At 41.3% G+C, this 20,705-nt stretch overlaps 1 protein-coding gene across 4 annotated transcripts in view; it reads left to right on the forward strand.

The window, feature by feature from the left end:
* CDKAL1 (CDKAL1 threonylcarbamoyladenosine tRNA methylthiotransferase) overlaps positions 1-20,705 on the forward strand; it is a 654,884-nt gene that overhangs the window by 93,159 nt on the left and 541,020 nt on the right. For all 4 annotated transcript variants that reach the window (XM_073877631.1, XM_025891077.2, XM_073877633.1 and 1 more), the window contains one exon: positions 13,605-13,689. In XM_073877631.1, coding sequence (XP_073733732.1) covers positions 13,605-13,689 — 85 coding nt within the window. The remainder of the gene's footprint in view (positions 1-13,604; positions 13,690-20,705) is intronic.

Consider the following 20,705-nt stretch of genomic DNA (forward strand, 5'->3'; position numbering starts at 1 on the left):
TTACCAAATTGGTAATTGTTTTGATCTGCTAAGTTTGCAAGGTTAAAATCCAGAGGTAGCTCTTGTATTAGAGATGATACTCAGCATATAACTATACTTCACTTCAAGGAAATACTTCTGTACTTAGAATTTGTCTTGGGAATTGGTCATAGGGGTGAATTGGTCATTCCTAGCAGATGACTCAAGTTATTGATTTGTGCTACACAATTGAGGGTTTGTATATCATTCTGAATGAAAATCAGATGTTTTGCAAATTTACTAGCAATGGTTATGATTTGCTCCTTGGCTGAATAGAACTCTTTTTCAGCATATTACTTTTAAAATATTTGAATTAGGAAGGAAATTTTTCATAGAATACATGAATTTAAGGTTACGATTGGACTGTTGGGTCTGGAAAGCCATCCTGGCTTAGTCCCCAGGCTGGCTCTTTGCTCTCTGCATCTACCACGTCTAGTGCTGCCTCTGCCAACGCAGGCTCGGGCAGCCCTATCCTCCTAAGCCCCAAACTCTGGTTTCCTTTCCAGTCGGCTGCCGTGGATCCCGGGCGTGCCCCACCACATCAGACGTGGTGGTGGACGCCAGCGCCGAGTTACCACCAAGGACTTACGGGACAAGAAGGAAGTTGTGGAGGGGGCGGACGGTGGGAGGTAGTGTCTGCTAGTGGGGGTGCTAATGAGGAGAGTGGGGAGCAGAAGGCCGCCAGGGAGGCAGGCCAAGGAGGGGAGGGCGTTAGGGAGGAGGAGGAAGAGGGGAGAGATGAAGATGAGGCGGAGGTAGACCCCGGCAGACGGGCAGCGGAAGATGACGGTGTCGACCCTCGGAAGCAAAGACCCATGAGAATGACTAGACAGCAAAAAAAGGAAAAATTAAACTTAAAAAAAAAAAAGGCCCCTATGACCCATTCATGCTCCCCTTCCTGTCTCAGAATCTACATGTGGTCCCGTGTGAGTGGAGAGCCTGCCTTGGATGACATCAGCACCCCAGCCCCCAGCCAGAGCTGCAGAGCGGATTTGCAACAGTTGCGACTTGCAAACTGCCGCAGCCCCGCTGTTTTTCTTAAAAGTACTTTAAAAAGGAAAATTTGCATTTTTAATTTACACTTTATATTTTTGCTCATCTTGTGAGGGGTCAGCCATTTTTAATGACCTGAGATGATCCAACCAGCCTTGGGGCCTTCTCTGGCCTACTTCTGACTTGATTTGTGCTGTGACCATGTTCATTACAGTCTCAAAGGCGAGAAAAATGACAACAGATCTTACCCCCAGCGTTCCAGTAGCTTTTTGTCTGCTTACTTCGCTGTACTGTGAGTAGTTGGTTTTATGAGATGTTTAAAAAAGACCAAAGATAAAAAGTTTTTTTTTTATGCAGTTACTGTTTATTTTTTTGGTCTGTTTAAGTGTGAAACGTTCAACAATTAACTGGAATTGTATTTTGCTGAGTTCTTACAAAAAAGATACAATTGCATTTTTTACCAACTCTGTTTTTTGTAAGTACTGAATTATCAATAGTGACTTATTTTTTCCCTTACCAAAATAGGGTTTCAGCTTGCTGTCAGTAGTATGTATCTAATTAACCCAATTTTCAATTATCTGTATGTAGAGATTACCCAAGCCTGTTAAAACAAAAAGCTCTAGCTTTCCTTTGGTTCCTTGATAGTGTTTTTTTTTTTTTTTTTAAAGACTCTACTTGAGAGAGAGAGCACAAGTGGGGGGAGGTGGAGAGAGAGAGGGAGAAGCAGGCCTCCTGCCAAGCAGGGAGCCTGATGGCGGGACTCAATCCCGGGACCCCGGGATCATGACCTGAGCCGAAGGCAGACACTTCACCGACTGAGCCACCCAGGCATTTGGTTCTTTGATGGTTCTGCGTCACGTCACCGCAGCTGTGGGGAGGCAGGGCACCTGCAGTGGTCGGGGGGAGACATCTTGGCTCAGACATGGGTGGTGGCAGTGCAGTGAGGTAGACGCATTCACATTATTGTGGAGGTGAAACCCTTTGGGAGCGGTTGAAAGTGCCGCAGGGGATGGTGATGGCAAAGGAACGGTTACAGAGGACTCCCGGGCCCCTGGTTTCAGCATTTGGTGGATGTGCCAGTCAGGGGGATGGGAGGACCGGAAGAGGTCACGTACAGTCTTTGCTGGCTCTCAGATACAGTCCCCTGACGTTCTCTGTCCTGCTCTTTGCTGCGTGGAACTGCTTTTCTTATTCTTCTCCGCCTCTTGGTTTTTGTGGGTAGGACTGGCCAGTGAGAGGTGCTGATGGAAGACTGGAGGAGAGGAATATGGGGAGTAGGTAGGGCATTTTCCTCCTTCTTGTTTTGCTCTGGGTCATGTCCCAGGACACAGCAGTTTCATTCCTGTGCCTTCCACTGCTATCAGCTCTTCCCTCTGCAAGCCCAGCTCCCGTTGGGCAGTTCCTGCCCTCCTTCCAGCCCCTGCCAATGATGGCAGCTTCGGGGCTCCTAGAATCCCACCTCTTCTGCTGGGCCCCTCCAGCCTTTGGGCTGCTAGTGGTTTCTTGTTGTTACTCATCTCAGGGTTGCTTCACCATGCCCTGGTTGGTGTTGGCTTTTCCATTGCCCCTGTAACAACATTTCTATAGTTTTCTAAAATCTCTAGAGTGGGTCCTTACTAGAACCTGATGAGTGAATGAATACAAGAGTGAAAATTCAAGAGCCCAATTTCAGAAATGATTTTTGTCAAGTTTAATATTTCTTGGATGCATTCCAGTGGAGGTGTTACTGGGTGAGTTGAGTAGTGAGCTCCAGTGGTTGTCTGATATGCAAGTATAAATTTGGGTATTGTCTCTCAGCATAATGGTGGTATTCTAGACCAGTGGGATGGTTGGGAACATCTAGAGCACAACTGAGAAGAGAACCAAGGCCTCGGTCCTCGGGAGCTCTGTTTTGTGGAGAGCAGGGGGGTGGATAGAGTAGAGAGCCCGGGGGTTAAGAGGAGGGAAGGAGGGTCATGCCGTTGACCCCAACCGGAAAGGGTGTTGCGTGGTGTCGCGCACCTGCTGTATCCAGCGTGGGCACCCGTTCCCTTGGTGAAAGTGGTTTCAGAGGAAGGGGGAGCGCTTGAGGGGCTTCACCAAAATGAAGTGGTGGGAGAGTGAATGGGAGGTGATGGAAGGTGGGCACAAAGAGACCGTTCTTTCGAGATGTTTGACTTATAAAGGGAATAAAGAAATGGGAAGATAGCAGGAAGCTTAAGACAAGCTACGGTTTTTACAATTGCTTTTGTGTTTTGTTTTGAAAAGACTTTATTTTTGAATAGGTTCAAAAATAAATTATACATGGAAGGAGGTCTTCCTTTTACCTTATCTCCTGTAAGAAAATCCGGTTTCTGCTTCCTCCTCAGTTCCAGCCATGCTGTCTATTTCTGATACACATCCTGACACTTTTAATGCAAATAAATGCAAATGTGATGATGTATTCTGGATCTCCTCCTTTGGCCCCAGGGGTAGCCTACTGTATGTGTTTTGTAGCATCTTTTCTTTGAGTAGCTGCCCTGGTGACCTCTCTGTATTAGGATTTAGAGGTTATTCATTCTGTTTCTTCTTTTGTGGGCATGTTTATCTCAATCTTGGTTCTGAACGTACTGAAACGTCTTCCTTCAGTCACCTTGTGCTATTGAAAATAATGTTGTAGGGCGCCTGGGTGGCTCAGTTGGTTAAGCAACTGCCTTCGGCTTGGGTCATGATCCTGGAGTCCCGGGATCGAGTCCCACGTCAGGCTCCCTGCTCAGCGGGGAGTCTGCTTCTCCCTCTGACCCTCCTCCCTCTCATGCTCTCTGTCTCTCATTCTCTATCTCGCAAATAAATAAAATCTTAAAAAAAAAAATAATGCTGCAGTGAATGACCTTGCTCAGTGCAAGTATGTTTGTAACTAGGCTAAATCCTTAGAGGTAGGACTTCTTGGTCAGAGGATACACAGTTGCCATTTCGGGAGGGCATAGGTGCTGTTGTAGTTGCCTACTTCCTCACAGCTGTACCAGCACAGTGGGTTAACAAGCTTTTGGGGTTTTGACACTCTAGTAAGTGAAACATGGTACAGTTGTGTTGTTTTTTTTTTCCCCCTTAGTGAAGTTTTAATTTTCACTTATTTTAAGAATGGGATTGACCATCTTTTTGTACGTCAGGAGCCACATGTGTTTCTTATTTGTGTGAACTCTGAGGTTCATATTCTCTGCCCATTTTTTTTTTCTTTTAGATTTTGGTCTTCTTAATTTTTACTCATTATTAGGCCTGAGGGCCTAAAAGCTCTGTGTGGCAGGAACGGCAGCATGCAGGATGGGCATGACAGGCTGGGGTTTTGGAGAGAGTGGTGGTGACCAGATTGTGAAGTGCCCTTACGAGTCCATTTGGTTTGTATATTGGCTCCTAGTTTAAAAACCTATTTAACATGTAGAAATAGGTATCCTGTTAGGGATTCCTCAGATGGAGTGACTTCTGAGCTAATTATGTGTCAGGATCAACAGAGCAATTTAATTTGGAATGAAGATGGGGAATATTAGCAGTGTTCTTTTCCACATAGTAAGTAAAAGGTCTGTCTTGCACTCGGAGTTTGATTATGGCCAGCCCTACTTAGCTATGTAATTAATTTTCAATAGTTATTGGTAGACCTTGCCAGCCATTATTTCTCATTTAAAGGAAAAAAAAAATGTTCTTTCCCTTCATAAACTAAACAGAGTTCAGGCTGACCCTTGGCTTCATATTATTTCTGTGAAGCACTCAGCAGGACTGTTTTCAAAGAACAAACTTATTATACAAGTAAAATCTGTAGGAATAAGTGCTTCGCCGTAGGAGCTCCTATATTCTGCTTCACTCAAACAGACCGAACAATCACCAGCACTCTACGGTGGAGCGTCGGTTCTTGCCCTGAGTGTTTCAGACTGGGAACTGGAGATAGTCCTCTCTTTCTTTCATTTCTCCTCCCTCCTCCCTCCTCCCCTACTCCTGCCTCCTCTTCCTTCTCATTTTATTCTTCCCAGCCTCCTACTCCAACCGTAGCTAGCTAAAGGCAGAGTACTTTCTCATGGACATAGTTTTTAAAGCTTTTATTTATTTATCTGAGGGAGAGAGCACAGGAGTTCGGGGTGGGGGAAGGGAAGGAGGGACAGCGGGAGAGGGAGCCCGACGCGGGGCTCGATCCCAGGACGCCGGGATCACGACCCAAGCCAAAGGCAGACGCTTAACGGCTGAGCCGCCCAGGCGCCCCTCATGCATCATTTTAGTTGCTTTTGTAAAACAGATTTTGATAACATGGTTCCTCCATTCTGCGCGTTACACATTCGCTGTGGAGAACAACGAAAGGGATGCAGAAGGAAAAAATTAACCCATTGACCAGAACTTTTATTTTGCCTTTTATTGGTTTTAAGAAATTATTTTTAAACATGTGCCTTAATAGTGTTTTGAAATTCTCTTACTAGAGCATACTGTGTTCTCTGACTTTGTAGTAGGCATCCAGTGATTTGTATCACATAAATAAACTCCCTGGGCATGATTAAGCACAATGGACATTTAAACTGTTTGGACTTGTCTTCCTGGTAAGGAGACTCCCTCAAAATGCTTGTGAGGTTTAAAACAATCAGCGTTTTTCCTCTTCATTTTGTTCTTAGTGATTTTTTTTTTTTTTTGGTATCACCTTGCTTAACTGCCTTACTTAAACCCACGAATGGGCTCCTCTCCCTGTTGTATGCTGCTCCTCTAGGTGACTTTGCAATGGAACAGTTGTGTAAGATAAATGTTGTGCTCTGAGTAGTGTTGGTATGAACCATGGCCATCTCTTCTGTAATGTGGCCATTATGTGCAAGCCTGCAGGGTGAAGGGAAGATTGGTTGCTGTCAGAGTCAGCCGGTACTTTGGAGTAATGATCCTGTGCTCATTATTAATTCTCTCTTTATTTGCATGTCTCCCACGGATTATAGAAGGCCAAGAGCTGACATGTTCAAGATCTTGGAAATTTTGGAAATAGCCAAACAGTTCCTTTTGAAGCCTGATTATTAGTTGTCTTAGCAATACCATGAGGCAACCTCAAGGCCATGTAATACTTCTTTATTTTGTTTTTAGATACGGTCTATATTATTTTTGATCAGGAGGCAAAGAGCCACAAATGAGACATTCTAATTTCCTTAAGTTTATAGTCTCTGGAGTCAGTTTGTCTGGATTTCTAATCCTGGGCACCCCCCCCCCCCCCCCCCCCTCGCTGGTTGTTTTTAGGCAGTTTATTTTTCTTTTTTAGTTTTAGATTCCCTGTCTAAAATTAGAGTAAAAACGAACTTACCTCAAATTGGGAAGATTAAGTGGGGAAAAAAGTAAATATGATATGCTTGGCTCATTGCTGGATGCATGATATGTACTCAGTAATGCTAGCTATTATCATTATTGCTAATCAGGTTTGTATTACTTTAGATTTAAAAGCAATTTTTCTTGTGTATATAAAGAAATAATTTGGAAAGTAATACATTTTGATTAAAACAAATGGTAGTTTGTTTTTCTCTCTTCACACTCAAAGTAGGTGGTGTGCCAATGACCATCATTTTCTTGGTTCAGTGAGTACAAAAGCTTTTAGCAGTGGGGAAAGAAGTCCCTCAGAAAATGTATATCAGGTCACTGTTTTCATGATGGATCTCAGCAGGGAAATAGCTTTTTATATTCTCACCTTAAAATGAAAGAACACTATTGATTCTAAGCTCTCTGGAAAAGGAAACTTAAAAAAAATTAAAAAGGTTTGGTCAAAAGCAATACATACTTTAAGAAATTCAAGCAATACAGATGGATATAAATGAAATATTAACATGCCCCTTCTCAGGATTACACTTTATCCAGTTATAAAAGTAATGCGCATGCAAGTTTGAAGAGAGAAAAAAGAAAGAATATAAAAGGGGCACATGAACAGCTCAGCCTTCATCTGACTCCCAAGGGCAAACACCTCAGTGTCCCATGTATATGCTTCCAGAAGTTTTCTTTACTTAGAATGGAATTTCCATTTGTAAATAACGAATACAAGATCTCCTGTCTTTACCTTGCTTTCATTTACCTGATGATTTAACAATGATTATTATAAATCAGCATTTACAGATTTATCTTGCTTTTTAGACAGCTCAGTGGTATTTTAGCAGTAGTCTCATAATTTATTTAAATGTTTTCCACATAATGGATATGTAGGCTTTCTGGATTTTTTGCTTTGTCAGTAACGTTCACTGAGATTTTAAAAATTGGTCATTGGTCTCTGTATATGTGTATGCCTATATGTGTGTCTATAAATATGCATGTGTGTGGTACAAGTAGCTCTACAAGTAGGTGTTAGAGAAATTCTGATGCACATTTAAATTTTTGAGAGCTGTTTCCATATTGGCATTCCAAAGTGTTTCATGAGTGTAGACTGCCATCAGCAAAGTTACCAGTTTCTCCATTCCTTTACTAGCACTAGATAATATCATACCTTTTAATATTTTCCAATGTGATATGAGAATATAAGATTTTATTTCATTTTGCATTTAAAAAATTGAGTGAGATCAGTGTATATCAGGATCAATTCCTAACAGATCAAAGATCTACATGTAAAACCATATGTGTATTAGGAGAAAACATTGGTAAACTCCTAGTAATCTGGGTATAGAGGAAACTTGCTAATTATGGCTCAAAATCCAGAAGCAGTAAGAGAAGACGTTGATGAATTTGATGTCCTAGAAATAAAAATATATGAAGAAAGTCTATAAAAAATGTAAAATGACAAACTGGAAAAAAAATGTAATCTATCATAGACAAAGAATTAATATTCCCTGTGTGTGTGTGTGTGTGTATTTGTGTTTATTAGTAATTAAAACTTGAGATAAAAATGACTGTTTGACCCGAGGGGGGAAAAACGGGCAAAAGATGTGAACAAATGGAAAACATTAAAAAAAATTGCAAGTAACCCTTAAATATATGAAACAATGTTCAACTCATTCATAATAAGAGACGTGCGTATTAAAACTTCCCTGGATCCAGTTTCTGAGCAGATTGGCTTAAGTGCAGAGATTTGATAACTCCACGGGCAGTCTCGGGCATTGCTCACAGAAGTGCAGGGTGGTACACCCTTTTAGAGAGGGATTTGAGAGGGTAACGGAATGACATAAGACAATCCGACCTTTTTGGACTTGATTCCAAAGGTAATCTTGGAGAAATACAAAATGATGTATGCACAGGACTATGCATTATAGCACTGCTTGTCATAGTGGAAGCCTGAAAAGAGTCCAGTCTTGGTGCCCAGATGCCATCTGGCTGGTCCAAAGTTTGTTCCCTTCCAGATCAGTCCTGGTGTCCCAGCTGTGACACTGGCAGTATTTGGCTGGCATGCAGATGATTTTCGGCTGCATATCGGGGGTTATCTGTGCTGGAGGCCGCATCCAAGAAAGGTAGAAATCTTTCTGGGATCCTCTTCAGGCCTCCAAGCCGGGTGTCTTCTGACTGCCTCTCCCTTGCTTGGTTCATTCTAGCCCCTCTGCCTTGTGCTTCTTTCTTAACTGCTCTTCTCTGACTTAACTGCTTCTCTTCCAGTGTCAGGAGAACCTGACATGAGTGCTCTGATTAAAGCAAGACCATAAGGTGTTAACTTTCTCTTTGCAGATATTTAATCTGATAGCCAAGTCATCCACCAATGGTAGTATGCTTGAACGTTTATTTAATTTTGGGTGATGGGGTCCTGGAAAGGCAGGTCTTGTGGCATTTCTTGATTGTTCTAGATGCTAGACATGCTAAACTAGCTTATTCCTGTTTCAGATGCCATTCACTCCTACCTTGTTAATGTTAATATTTGAGGTTGGGATGTACCTTAAAATTGATAAGAACGTGATGCAGTTTTCCACCCCGTCTTGGAGAGCTCTTACTAAGTCGATAGTGTTTCTGATAGGTGTTGGCATCTTAAAACCAAGAAAATGTGTTTGTAGGGGGACAAAACAAGAAAGAGCCTGCCTTCTTTATTGGCAAATAGCCATATGCAGTTCCTCCTCTCTCCCCTTGCGTAGTGTTTGCTTTCTGTGTTACTTAGTAAAACAGGGCCTGTGAGTGAGTGTGGGTTGGCACAGAGATGCAGATATCATTCTTGAACTTTTAGCATGTAACTTAATTGTTTATTCCTTTTTCAAATACTTTTTTCTCTGGATTTCTGTAACACCATGTTTTCTAATTTTTTTATCCTCTTTATGTACTGCTCTTTTTCAGTACCCTTCCCCTATCTCACCTTCTCTTCTAGATCTTTGAATGTCCCCGTGTCTGTCTGCTGCTGCTTTCTCTGTCCGATTTTTTTCCTCCTGTAATCCCTCGTTAGGTGAGCTCATCCATTTCCATATATTCAGATATCTTCTGTAGGGTTTTGATCCTCCCATTTGTTTATCCGGCCTGAAAGAATCCCTGAGCTTTGGTTTATTTTATACCAGTAGCCAATCAGTATTTCTAGTTGGGTGTTTGATAGGGATCTCAGACAAAGCGTGCGCACCCCCCCCCCAAAAGCCCTGTTGATTCTCTTGTCCCCAAGTCTGTTTCTTTCCAAACCTTTCTCGTTTCAGTAAACAGCACCATAAACAAACCGAGGCTCAGGCCCAGACTCCTTCCGTGTGCTTCCTACTTACTCCTTCTTGCACCGTTCCTATCTAATCTATCGGGGAATTCTCTTGATTCCCATTTGCCTTCTTGCTTTTGCCATCACTCTGACCCCCTTGCAGCTCACCATGCTCTCTCCCATATTCCTCCTTAGACCAATGTGTCAGCTTCCAGCTGGTTTTCTTCTCTTTACTTTTTCCCCATCTCTAGTCTTCATGGCACTTCTAGAATGAGCTTTCCGAAGTAGAAATTAGCTGTTTGAAACCCAGTGGTGACTTCCTGTAATTTTTACAATACAGTGTGAAGTTCTTAACTTGCCAAATACTCTGGTTGCTGCCTGCCTCTCCCACCTTTCTATCCCCACTTGCCCTGCGTCCAGTCTCTCTGGTCCTAGAACACGACAAGCTCGCTCTTACTTCATGGCCTTTGTACTTGCTGTTTTTCTCTTGAAATGCTCTTTCTTCTGGTCTTTGCATGGTCTTTTATTACTGGAGTCTCAACTCAGATTTGAACTACTAAGTGAGACCTATTTTGACCTAATTATTCTTTGTCCATTACTCTCTCGTATCATCTTAATAGCATTGACCAGTACCTGAAATTACCTTGTTTTCTGTGGTTTGTTTTTATCAGACTTCCTCCTGAAGACTTAAACTACCTTGAGGGCAGGAACTCTTTCCTCAGCCATATCCCCTGTGCCTGGAATACAGAGCTTGGGGTATGGTAAATCCTCATTGTGTTATGGTGGTTTACTGCCTGATTTATGCTTATAAATAGTATGTTTTGACAATATTAAGTAAGATGTACCAACACAAAACTGAGTTTGGAAATAATTGGTAAGAAACTCTTGTGTTCATTGGAAGGGACATTTATCTTCTGAGGGGTAGTCAAAAAGTTGTGTGATTTTGTAGGCATTTTGGTATATTCATTGGATTCCTATTGATTGCAGTTAGATCACCAAGCATAGTATTCACTTTATTTTGAAAGTCTGTACATTCCAACATGGACAGCATTTCAGACAAAGTAGAATGATTTGCCTTATTTGTTGCTGGAGTTCTCCTTGAGAGGGCTTTTGTTGTAGTATATATGGTAAGCACTGTCTTCACCCTGAGCAGTGGCTGGATTGAGTAGAAGAATGTGCCAGGACACAAAGCTGGCATCTGGCACAGATCATTCTGTCTTTAGGTTTTGCGTTTTTTTTTTTTAATTTTAATTTTTTAACTATTTTTATTTTAGAGAGAGAGAGAGAGAGAGAGAGAGAGCACATACACGTGTGTGCAGGGAGAGGGGCAGAGGGGGAGAGAGCATCTCAAGCAGATTCTGTGCTGATCATGGAGCCCGACGTGGGGCTCGGTATCACGACCCTAAGATCACGACCTGAGCCAAAACCAAGAGTTGGCCACTTAACTGACTGAGCTATCCAGGCACTCCTATCTGTCTGTCTGTCTGTCTATTTATCTATCTATCTATCCATCTATCTATCATCTATCTATCTGTCATCTATCTATCTATCATCTATCTATCATCTATCTATCCATCCATGTCTCTATCTATCCATCTGTGTATCTATTTTGAGATTTTATTTATTTGTCAGAGAGAGACACAGCGAGAGAGGGAGCACAAGCAGGGGGAGTGGGAGAGGGAGAAGTAGGCTTCCCGCTGAGCGGGGAGCCCGATGTGGGGCTCGATCCCAGGACCCTGGGATCATGACCTGAGCTGAAGGCAGATGCTTAACAACTGAGCCCCCCAGACGCCCCCCTATTTGTTTATTTTAAATAAATGCCAAGTCTTTATTTTCTTTTATCATTTTTTTTTATCAGACATCCATGACTTTTTCTTATCTGTGCAATACATTGCTCATAGTTTAATTTTGTCTTTCAAAATTCAGCATTCACTCAGTACATGTTTAATGGATATCTACCAGGTACCAGGTGCCATATGTAGTAAGTGCTGGGCATATAACTGTGAGGAAGATAAAGTCTCATCCCTAAGTATTTGTTTACCTTGTTTAGTGTGCCAGGGTATTTGAATGTTTATTCTGTGCCCATCAGTGTTTTAGGCCCTGGACATTCAGAGGGCATCAGATAAAAATGTTGTCTTCAGTATCTCTTAAATAGTAATAAAGACAGGTTGGAAAAAGGAATTATTTTAATACAGAAGGTAAAGTGCTAGAATGGTCTATTCCCAGTCTGCCATGGAGGCAGCTACAGACCTCAGACTGCAGCTGAAGGGTAAGTGGGAGTGAGCCAGGTGGATAGGAAACAAAGGTATTCTAGCCGGCTAGAGTAGTGTAGGCCTTAGGAATTCCAGGTGGTTTGGTGTGGCTGGAGGGACAGATGAATGTAGGGAGAAATCAATATTGAAGTGGGGGAGGTAGCTGGGTCTGGAAAGGCCTCGAATACCACTGGAAATCATCAGAAGATTGATACTAGAGGAATGTCTTCAGGTGGCATTGTGGAGAATAATTGGGAGGGAACTAAGGGAGGTGTGTAAGTAGCCATCATTTCTGAGTTTGAGCAGGGAAGTGACGTGACCAGATTTCTTAAGTGAAAGATCACTCTGGCTTTTGGGAGGGCAAATAGCCCATGGGGTGTGGGCGGGGGATAGGAAGGGAAGGACTGAGGCCCGTTAGGAGGGATAAATAGTAATAGGCACTTTCCCTTTAATCGATTCAAGAATTTTTTGTTCTTGTCTCTATAAAAATATTTCATCATTTTTATCACCAAATGTTTGGGAAAAAATTTTTTTGCCAATTTGCCGGAAGCTTTGATGGGCTCACATCCGTTTGGCATAACGCCCTCACTTCAGGTTCCCTTCCCACGTGGAGAGTGTGCACACAGACGTGTGTGTGTCCTCCTGGTTCCTCATGTCACTGCCCCTTAGCCTCTCTTACTGCATTAGTGTATGTGCAAGGTGCTGCAGCTTTCAGTTTTGGTTTTCTTTCATTGTGGTGGTCCTGGTTTAATGAGTATGTCCCGTTGGGTGACGAGGTAGTTGGAATAGCAGTAAACACTTCAGTCATTTACAGATTCCTTTTGTAAACTGGATGGGTTTGGGTTACTGGTTGCATTCCCAGTGAGTTTATCACAGTATGGTCGTCCCTCTCCCTTATCTGCGGTTTCAGTTACCCGCGGTCCGCCGGAGCCCAGAAGCAGATGGCCCTCCCTGGGACGTAATTTTCGAAGGTCAAGTAGTAGCCTACTGCTGCGTCCCAGGGCCTGTGTGTTTGCCTCACCTCATCTCACGTAGGCATTTTATCGTCTCACCTCATCCCAAGAAGAGCGGTGAGCGTAGTACAGAGAGAGACCTGTTCACATAAGTTTTTTTTACAGTATGTGGTTATAATTGTTCTATTTTATTATTAGTTATTGTTATTTTCTTACTGTGCCTAATTTATAAATGAAACTTTGTCACAGATATTGTATGTGTAGGAAAAACTATAGCATCTATCGGGTTCAGGATTATCTCGTTTCAGGCATCCACTGGGGGTCTTGGAATGTGTCCCTGCAGATGGGGGGGGGACACATACATAACAATATTTGATCAAATTGGTGAGAGGAATGAAAGGCTCACTTTGAGGTAAATCATTAACTTTTTCAGGGAAGACAAATTATATTTTTAATAACTTCTAAGCTACAGAATATTCAGTATCTCATAATATCTATGCTGAAACATGTTGACACAGTCCAAAAGGGGGCAACGAATTTGCGTATTCAGAAGGAAGATTAGGCCAGTTCCACTTTACTTTTTGGAAGTTTTAAAATATTCTCAAGTATTGAAAATAAAGGAAGAAAATGCTTATTTTCTTTATATTTTAAATGAAAAGATACAGTGCAGGTTATAAATATTTATATTTATTGCTCACACATATTTCCATATGCTATTTGGCAGTTACCGCTTGTCATGCAGTTATGGGTTTACTTCACTGCCCACTGCCTCTGTCTATGTCAGCGTGAGCTCGTGGGTACTTTGGAATGATTGAATGTGAGACTGAAGTTTCTTTTTTACATTTGTTTTTTTAATAGAAAATGCATCAGACGCTGATTTATGGCTCCTGAATAGTTGTACCGTAAAAAACCCAGCTGAAGACCACTTTAGAAACTCAATTAAGTAAGTGGAAGTTGCTTTTTTCTTTCTTTCTTTTTCTTTCTTTCTTTCTTTCTTTTTTCTTTTCTTTTCTTTTCTTTTTTCTTTTCTTTTCTTTTCTTTTCCTTTCTTTTCTTTTCTTTTCTTTTCTTTTCTTTTCTTTCTAAGTGAACTTAAGATTTATAAGTGAACTTAAGAAGTTGAGGAAATCCACTTTTAAAAAATTCCCTAATAATATAAATATTTAGTATGTATCAAAAAGAGTAGGAGTTGGACTTATAAGATTATACTGTTTTGACTTTATCTGATAAAGAATGAAACTTTACTGTGGACTTTTTGGATAGGTGATTTGACTATCTGTGAAGTTAGCTAATTAAAGGTGATGTGAATATGTGTTGTATCAACCACATCCTCTTTTCAGGGAACCCAGTCCACACTTTTTGGACTGATTTGAAACAGTCCTTACCTCTTTTCTCTCTTCCTGTCGGTTAGCAGTATGCTTGATGCTAATAATGCCCGCCCTTCAAGGGAATCACAGTTCATGTGGGAGAAATGCATATGAATCCTTGCTTCTTACTATGTTTCCTCAGGTTCGAGTGAAAGAAGTGTCCTTTTTCACGTGTGCCCTAAACCTTCTCCCACTCACCTTCTCAGAAACCTCGCTTTATAAATTATGTCATTTTCCTGTGTTCCCAACCTCTCTTGACCCCACGGATGCCTTCTGCTGGTACCTGAAACCTTTTCCAGGGCCCCCATTTAGCTGTTGCCCTGTTTTCCTTCTCGCCTTTCCAGCCGGACTCCTCCTCGTTTCGTGCTCAAGCTCAGCGCCCATGGCTTTTATCATGAAGTACGTCAAACCAGATCTATCAAAAGTTTATGAAACTTGTACAGTTTCCATAATAATAATAAACTTAATGCCTCTGTATCTACCACTCAGCCTAAGAAACATAACATTGCCAAAACTTTAGAAACCACCATGCGTCCCTGTTTGAATCATATCCCCACGAAGTCATCTTTACCTTGATTTTCGTGCGTCGTTCCCTAACTTTTATTAGTAAGTTTATCATTTATGAAGAGTATCTCTAAACAACGTGTGGTTTAGTTTTGCCCTGTTTTGGACTTTGTTTATTGAACTTCATGCTCTGTGTGTTCTGAGGTTTGCTTCTTTTCCTCCTTAGGATTTTAGATTTATCCTTTGATGGACGTGAAATAAATGGCCATTCTTATATTTCACTGAATGATTTGTCACCGTTTACTCATCTTACTACTGATAAGAGTTTTCCCAGCGTTTTGCTTTTATGAACACTGCTGCTGTGAATATTTTGAACGTGTTTTCTGGTGTGCATGCGCAAGAGTTATTTTAGGATATGTACCTAGGAGTTGAATTATTGGATCACAGGTGTGTGTGTGTTCAGACTTTAGTAATGTCAGCCTCTTTTTCCTGAATGGGGCGTACCAGTGTTCACTCTGAGCAGTAAGGGATGTGTGTAGTTGTTCTGCATTCTTGCCAATTCTTCATATAGTCAGATTTCTAAATTTTTGCCAATCTTGTGGTACAGATGACATCTCACTGTGGTTTTAATTTGCATTTCCATGATTCCTAATGATGTTGAGCATCTTTTTATATGTTTATTGGCCATTTGGATTTATCATTTTTGTGAAACAGTTTTTTAAATATTTTTTTCCTGTTGAGTTGTCTTTTTATTATTTGTGGGATTCTATTATATGTATTCTACTAATCTTTCCATGTTATACAGGTTGCAAACATCAGTTGTGGCTTATCTTTTCACTTTCTTTAATGGTATCTTATGATGAAGAGAAATTCTGGGTTAAAAATTTATTTTTTTCTTTTGGGTCTGTGCTCTTATTATTTAAGATGTGTTTCTTTATCTTGAAGTTAAGATACTCTCCAGTATTGTCTTCTAAATGTCTCATGGTTTTTACTTCTTACATTTAAGTTTATAATCCATCTGGAGTTAGTTTTTGTGATGTGGTACCCGGAAGGAGGTCCACTTTTATTTTATTTCCATGTAATCACTGAATTTTTTCAGTATCATTTCTTGTTTCTTAAAAATCCATTCTTTTTCCTTTTGTCTGTATATTACCCACTCTGTCATGCTGAGTGTCCCTGGATGTTTGGGTCTGTCCCTGGGCTCTTTCTGTGGTTCCATTGACCTCTTTCTTTGTTCTGGCACGATTTTACACAGTCAGTGATTAATACAGATTCATATTAAGTCAAAATATTTGTTAATATCAAGAGTGTCTTGGCTTTTCTTGGTCCTTTGTCCTTCCATATAAATTTAATATCAGGTTCCGAGTTCAACAAGAATACCGTTGTGATTCTGGTTGTGATTAGAGCAAATATCTTGATGACTTTGAGGGGAGAATTGGCATCTTTCTACATTTTGTGTCTTCCAGTTCATGAATAAGGTATTTAGGTCTTCTTTGACCCTCCAGGAATGTGTAATTTCTTTGTACAGCATCTGTACATGTTTCAGATCTTTTTTCCTAATGATGCAGGGACAGCTGCATTATTCCAGTACCATTTATTATTACTGTTATTTTTAAATCTGTCCTTTCTTTTACCTGTGCAGTATTTTTTTTTTTTTATTGTTATACTACTATACAAGGTCATTTCAAAGAAATACTCCTTTTCTAGCTGTGTTTGCCCCCTTGGTCTCTCAGGATTAATTCCCGCAGCAGGTGCGAAGGATGGTTGGGCGCACAGAAGAATATAGCTCAGGTCCCATGGCAGGCAAGAGCTGTAGTAGTTGAGGAATTGTCGGCCTCGTTTCACGTGGAGGCGCTTGGATTTGGAAGGAAGGAGTCGACTTGAGGAGGAAGAATTCTTTATAGTTTTGACATTGTCAAGTATGACTCTGAGACCCCTGGCTTGAATGCAGCGGGGAATGCCCGACAGGGAGCTCACTTGGAGGGAAGACGTGTTTTGGTTTTGAACAGGCCGTTTGTTATTTGAAGTCCCAGCTAAATACTCTGATAAAATGATGATTCTATTTGATCCTTATCGAGCCCCTTCTGTGTGCTGGGCGCTGTCCAAAATGCTTTACTTCAGTTGGGTATATCACCCAGCTTAATTCTGGCAGTCTGTCACTGAGTTGTAGGTTACGGTTTTATTCTGCTTATACAGATGAAGCGTCTGTTTTCCAGAGGAAGTTCTCTAAGGCTGTTCAGTTCATAAATGGTGGAGTGGGGTCTTTAACCTAGGCAGTCCGACCAGAGTCACTGAGTTTAATGAACCCCGTTATTCCCATGCTTCCCAGGTGAAGCCGTCAGGTAAGCAGTTATCAGAGCCCAGGACCTAAGAGATAGGGAGGTGATATTTTTTTGCACAGAAGTGATAGTTGAATGTGATGGCACCCTCAAGTCGGAAACCACAGAAGGAACAGAGAAGAGATCTTGCTGGCACCGTGGTGGGAAGCAGGGGAGGTGGACGTGATGTGGGGTGGGCACGGCGGACTTGGGTCGTGGTCAGGAGGGGGAGGAGGAGTTGTTACAGCGAGCCGAAAATGATGATTACCAGATGCTGCTCATTTCCAAAGAATGCTTTTCATTTTATGAGAAATCTCTCATGTCCCCAGGTTATCTACTCTTTCCCTCGGGGAAAGGTAAATAAGATGTAAAGATATTTTCGTGCTGGTGATACCCCCTGAGCACAGAATCCAGAGAATTTAGTTTCTGTGACTCTCAATTTTGTAATGTAGCTGATGGTTGTGCTGCTAGACTGTTTCTAAAAGTTTATTTAAAACCACAAATGTAACTTGTGTCCGTGGGTTTTGTTATCTGCATGAACCGTGTAGTGAGTGTGGTTCTCAGTAGTGATGTGGTGTTTGAATGATTAAATGAAGTCATCCCATAAGAAAACTGTCATTTGAACACTGCAGAGCTGGTGCTCGCAAGCATAGGTTCCCTTAATGCACTCTTCTGCGTGATTGAAAGAAAGTGTAAGAACAGTACACAGGTGATTAAATGGTTTTTTTTTTTAATGGTTTTCAAGGCTTTTGATAATCACAACTAGTTCTTGTTAATAGGACACCTGTGCTGGCATTTGATTTGTTTCCAGAGTAAATGTAATCCGGTGAAAGACACAATAACGGTTAACAGTGAGGTGACGTGTATACCTTTAGGGACATTCAGTGATAGATTGCCTTCCCTTGCCAAGCATCGCGTTTCATTCCGACGCCTTCTTCCTTGTCCTCACCACCCCCTAGCAAAGAAAAAAATGAAGATGGATACTTCGCAAACTCTAGTGTGCCTTACGTCATGCTACATCCTTTCCCTTCAGCCTCCTCTCTCGCGTGTTTCTTTTTAAAGATAGTGAGACGACATTGAAATTCAAGGAGCGGCTGCTGGACTGTTTCCCTTCTCCTTGTTCTGCTTCAGTTAATCCCTCATGTTCAAATTCAGTGATTCACAAAGATGAGTCTAGATCTCGCCCAAATAATGATGGCTTCACTTTGCCACTCATTCCTGAGTGTCGTCATTTCTGTTCTTCTGCTTTTGTGTCTCTTCCGGTGTATTTCTGGTATTTAATAATTGTTTGTCTTTAATTACTTATCACCTCATTTTTCTCTGTCTTGAGCCACCAGGCAGTCAACCATCTCATTTTAACAGGAATGAAGAAAGACAACTCTAAGGGATTGGCTATCTTTTATGTGATTAAGATCATTGATACTAAGATTCGTGAATCGTTGATCTCATTGATTAAGATCCATGAATTGTATAATCCTTAACCAACTGAGCCACCCAGGCGCCCCTTTGAATTGTATAATCCTGACAAGATAGCCATACACTGTTCCCCACCCCCAGTGGTGGCAGCCAAACTTTACAATATATACGATATTGTGGGGAGTGTTATTTAATGTCGGTCAGAGAGAATATTAGCTTAAAGTTACTTGGAAGCCTTCATTTTATAAACTAGTGCTGATAACACAATGTTCGGCTTTAAATAATTCCCTAATCTAGGCAAAGTAATGTACCGATAGGAAAATGGCTGTCTGTATTAATCTGTAGGCTCTACTGCTCTCTTCTAGTTGATCTGATTATGAGGGTTTTTACAGTGTTTGTGCTACTAGTAATTTAGTATTCAGATTGATAAAAGAGTAGGAGTTTTAGTAGCAAAAATGGAGTTGAGTGATTTTTTTGGGGGGGGAGGGGCTGCCTTTTGCACTTTGAAATCTTAAATGCTGTTGCCTTCACTAATTTTGAAAAAAGTCGCTAATGAGCCCCATATTTTGTGATGGCAGCCTGTTGGATGTATACTCTTTCTTCTTGAGCCTTTGCTAGTTGCCCTGTCCTTGTTTTATTCATTGCACCAGTTTGATTTAAACAATATGGCCTTTAACTTGAGGGGCTCTTGAATAAATGAAAAAGATCAAAAGTTTAAAAAAAAATAAAATTTGCTCTTAATGAGAGTATCAAATAAGAAAACTCCTTTGGTTAATGCTTTATAGAAATGTGGGATCTTTTCTCTGCCACCTAAAGGAGGTCATTCAGAGGCTGGTGAAAATAAACACATCTTGTGTGTTCTATATAAATGACAGAAAGAATAGCCAGCTTGCTTTGATCATGGACTGTCAACCTCTGTTTGACCTTGTGCGTTACTCTAACCCAGACGGGCAGTGTGGTTTAGCCATACTGATAGTGGGTAGACGACGATCACTAGTTCTTTGAACCACCTCTGCTGTAGAAACAAATGGTAATGTTGAAGGGATGGTTTAGACGTCTGAGTGAAATTACTTGAAAGAACAATTAGAATATAAGGAGGAGTGAACAAAGAGGAAAAGTTTGTGTTGAGACAGTATTTGCTTTGTGTAACATCTTTTGTCTATGGGATAACTCCTTATATAATGTTCTGTTGACAGAGCATAGAAGTTGTTGGACGGTCATTCTTATTATGAAATTGTTTTTTTGCTTTATGGAGATTTAACTTGGAGTTCTTCATTGTGATAGTATTGTTTCAACTTGATTTTGTGAAGTGTTTTCAAAAAAGCTAACTTATGAAGAACAGAGAAGTGCTTGGCCTTTCAGTTAGTAATTATCCAGTTTATAAGGAAATAAAAAACTTGACCGATTCTGTTGTTAACCTAGATTCACTAGCAATAGGTTATCTTTTTCTTTTTCTAATAAAAGTAATTGGCACGGAAAGAGAAAAGTAACAGTAGGCTTTAGTTTTGGCCTTTTGTAAAACACAGGTCAGATAACACAAGTTGTTCTGTTAAACTTAGTTTTTAATACTGTACATTGTAGATTTTTGTTTTTAACTTGATGTTTTAATTTTGGTTTTTCTAGTTGTATGAGATGGCTTTGGTTCATTGTCCATTTTAGGTCCTTGCTTAAACTGTTCGTGGCAGCCCCAAGTCCCTGAATGATGTTATCACTCACAGCCTGGTGGCTTCAGTTTTCCCTGCTCACCAGGAAGTTTCCCTCCGTACGCAATGTTAGTTCAGAGTTTTGGACTGTTCGACGGCATATGTGTCACAGACCAGGTGTGGCTCTCTGAACAGTGCTGTGCTGAGCATGAGTTTACATTTCCTCCTACCATTTTTTCTTCCCATCTCCTTCACTTGTTTAGATACTGTCTGTGTGCTGATTACTTGAACATTTCTGTTTCTGACCTTCTCTCCTTGTCCAAGATCCAGACCTGTGCATCCCACTGCTTCCTGGCCTTCTCTGTTCGGCTGACTCAGGGCCACATCGTGCAGAACCCCCGTGCACCAGCCCTCACCTCTTCCCCAGCTGCTGTGTCCCCTCCTGTTGTCTGTCCTGTTTGCTTGCACTGTCCTCTCCCAGATAGTCTGTGAGCTTTCTTTGACTCCTTTACTTCTAAAATACCTTTTCCTGGGACGCCGGGCTGGCTCAGTTGGTTAAGAGTCTGCCTTTGGCTCAGGTCATGGTCCCAGGGTCCTGGGATCGAATCCTGCATCAGGCTCCTTGCTCAGCGGGGAGCCTGCTTCTCTCTCTGCCTGCCGTTCCCTCTGCTTGTATTCTCTCTCTCTCTCTCTCTCTCTCTCTCTCTGGCA

The sequence above is a fragment of the Callorhinus ursinus genome, unplaced genomic scaffold (assembly GCF_003265705.2).
Source record: "Callorhinus ursinus isolate GAN/ISIS: 27379988/994484 unplaced genomic scaffold, GSC_fseal_2.0 scaffold26, whole genome shotgun sequence".
Taxonomy (NCBI): Eukaryota; Metazoa; Chordata; class Mammalia; order Carnivora; family Otariidae; genus Callorhinus; species Callorhinus ursinus.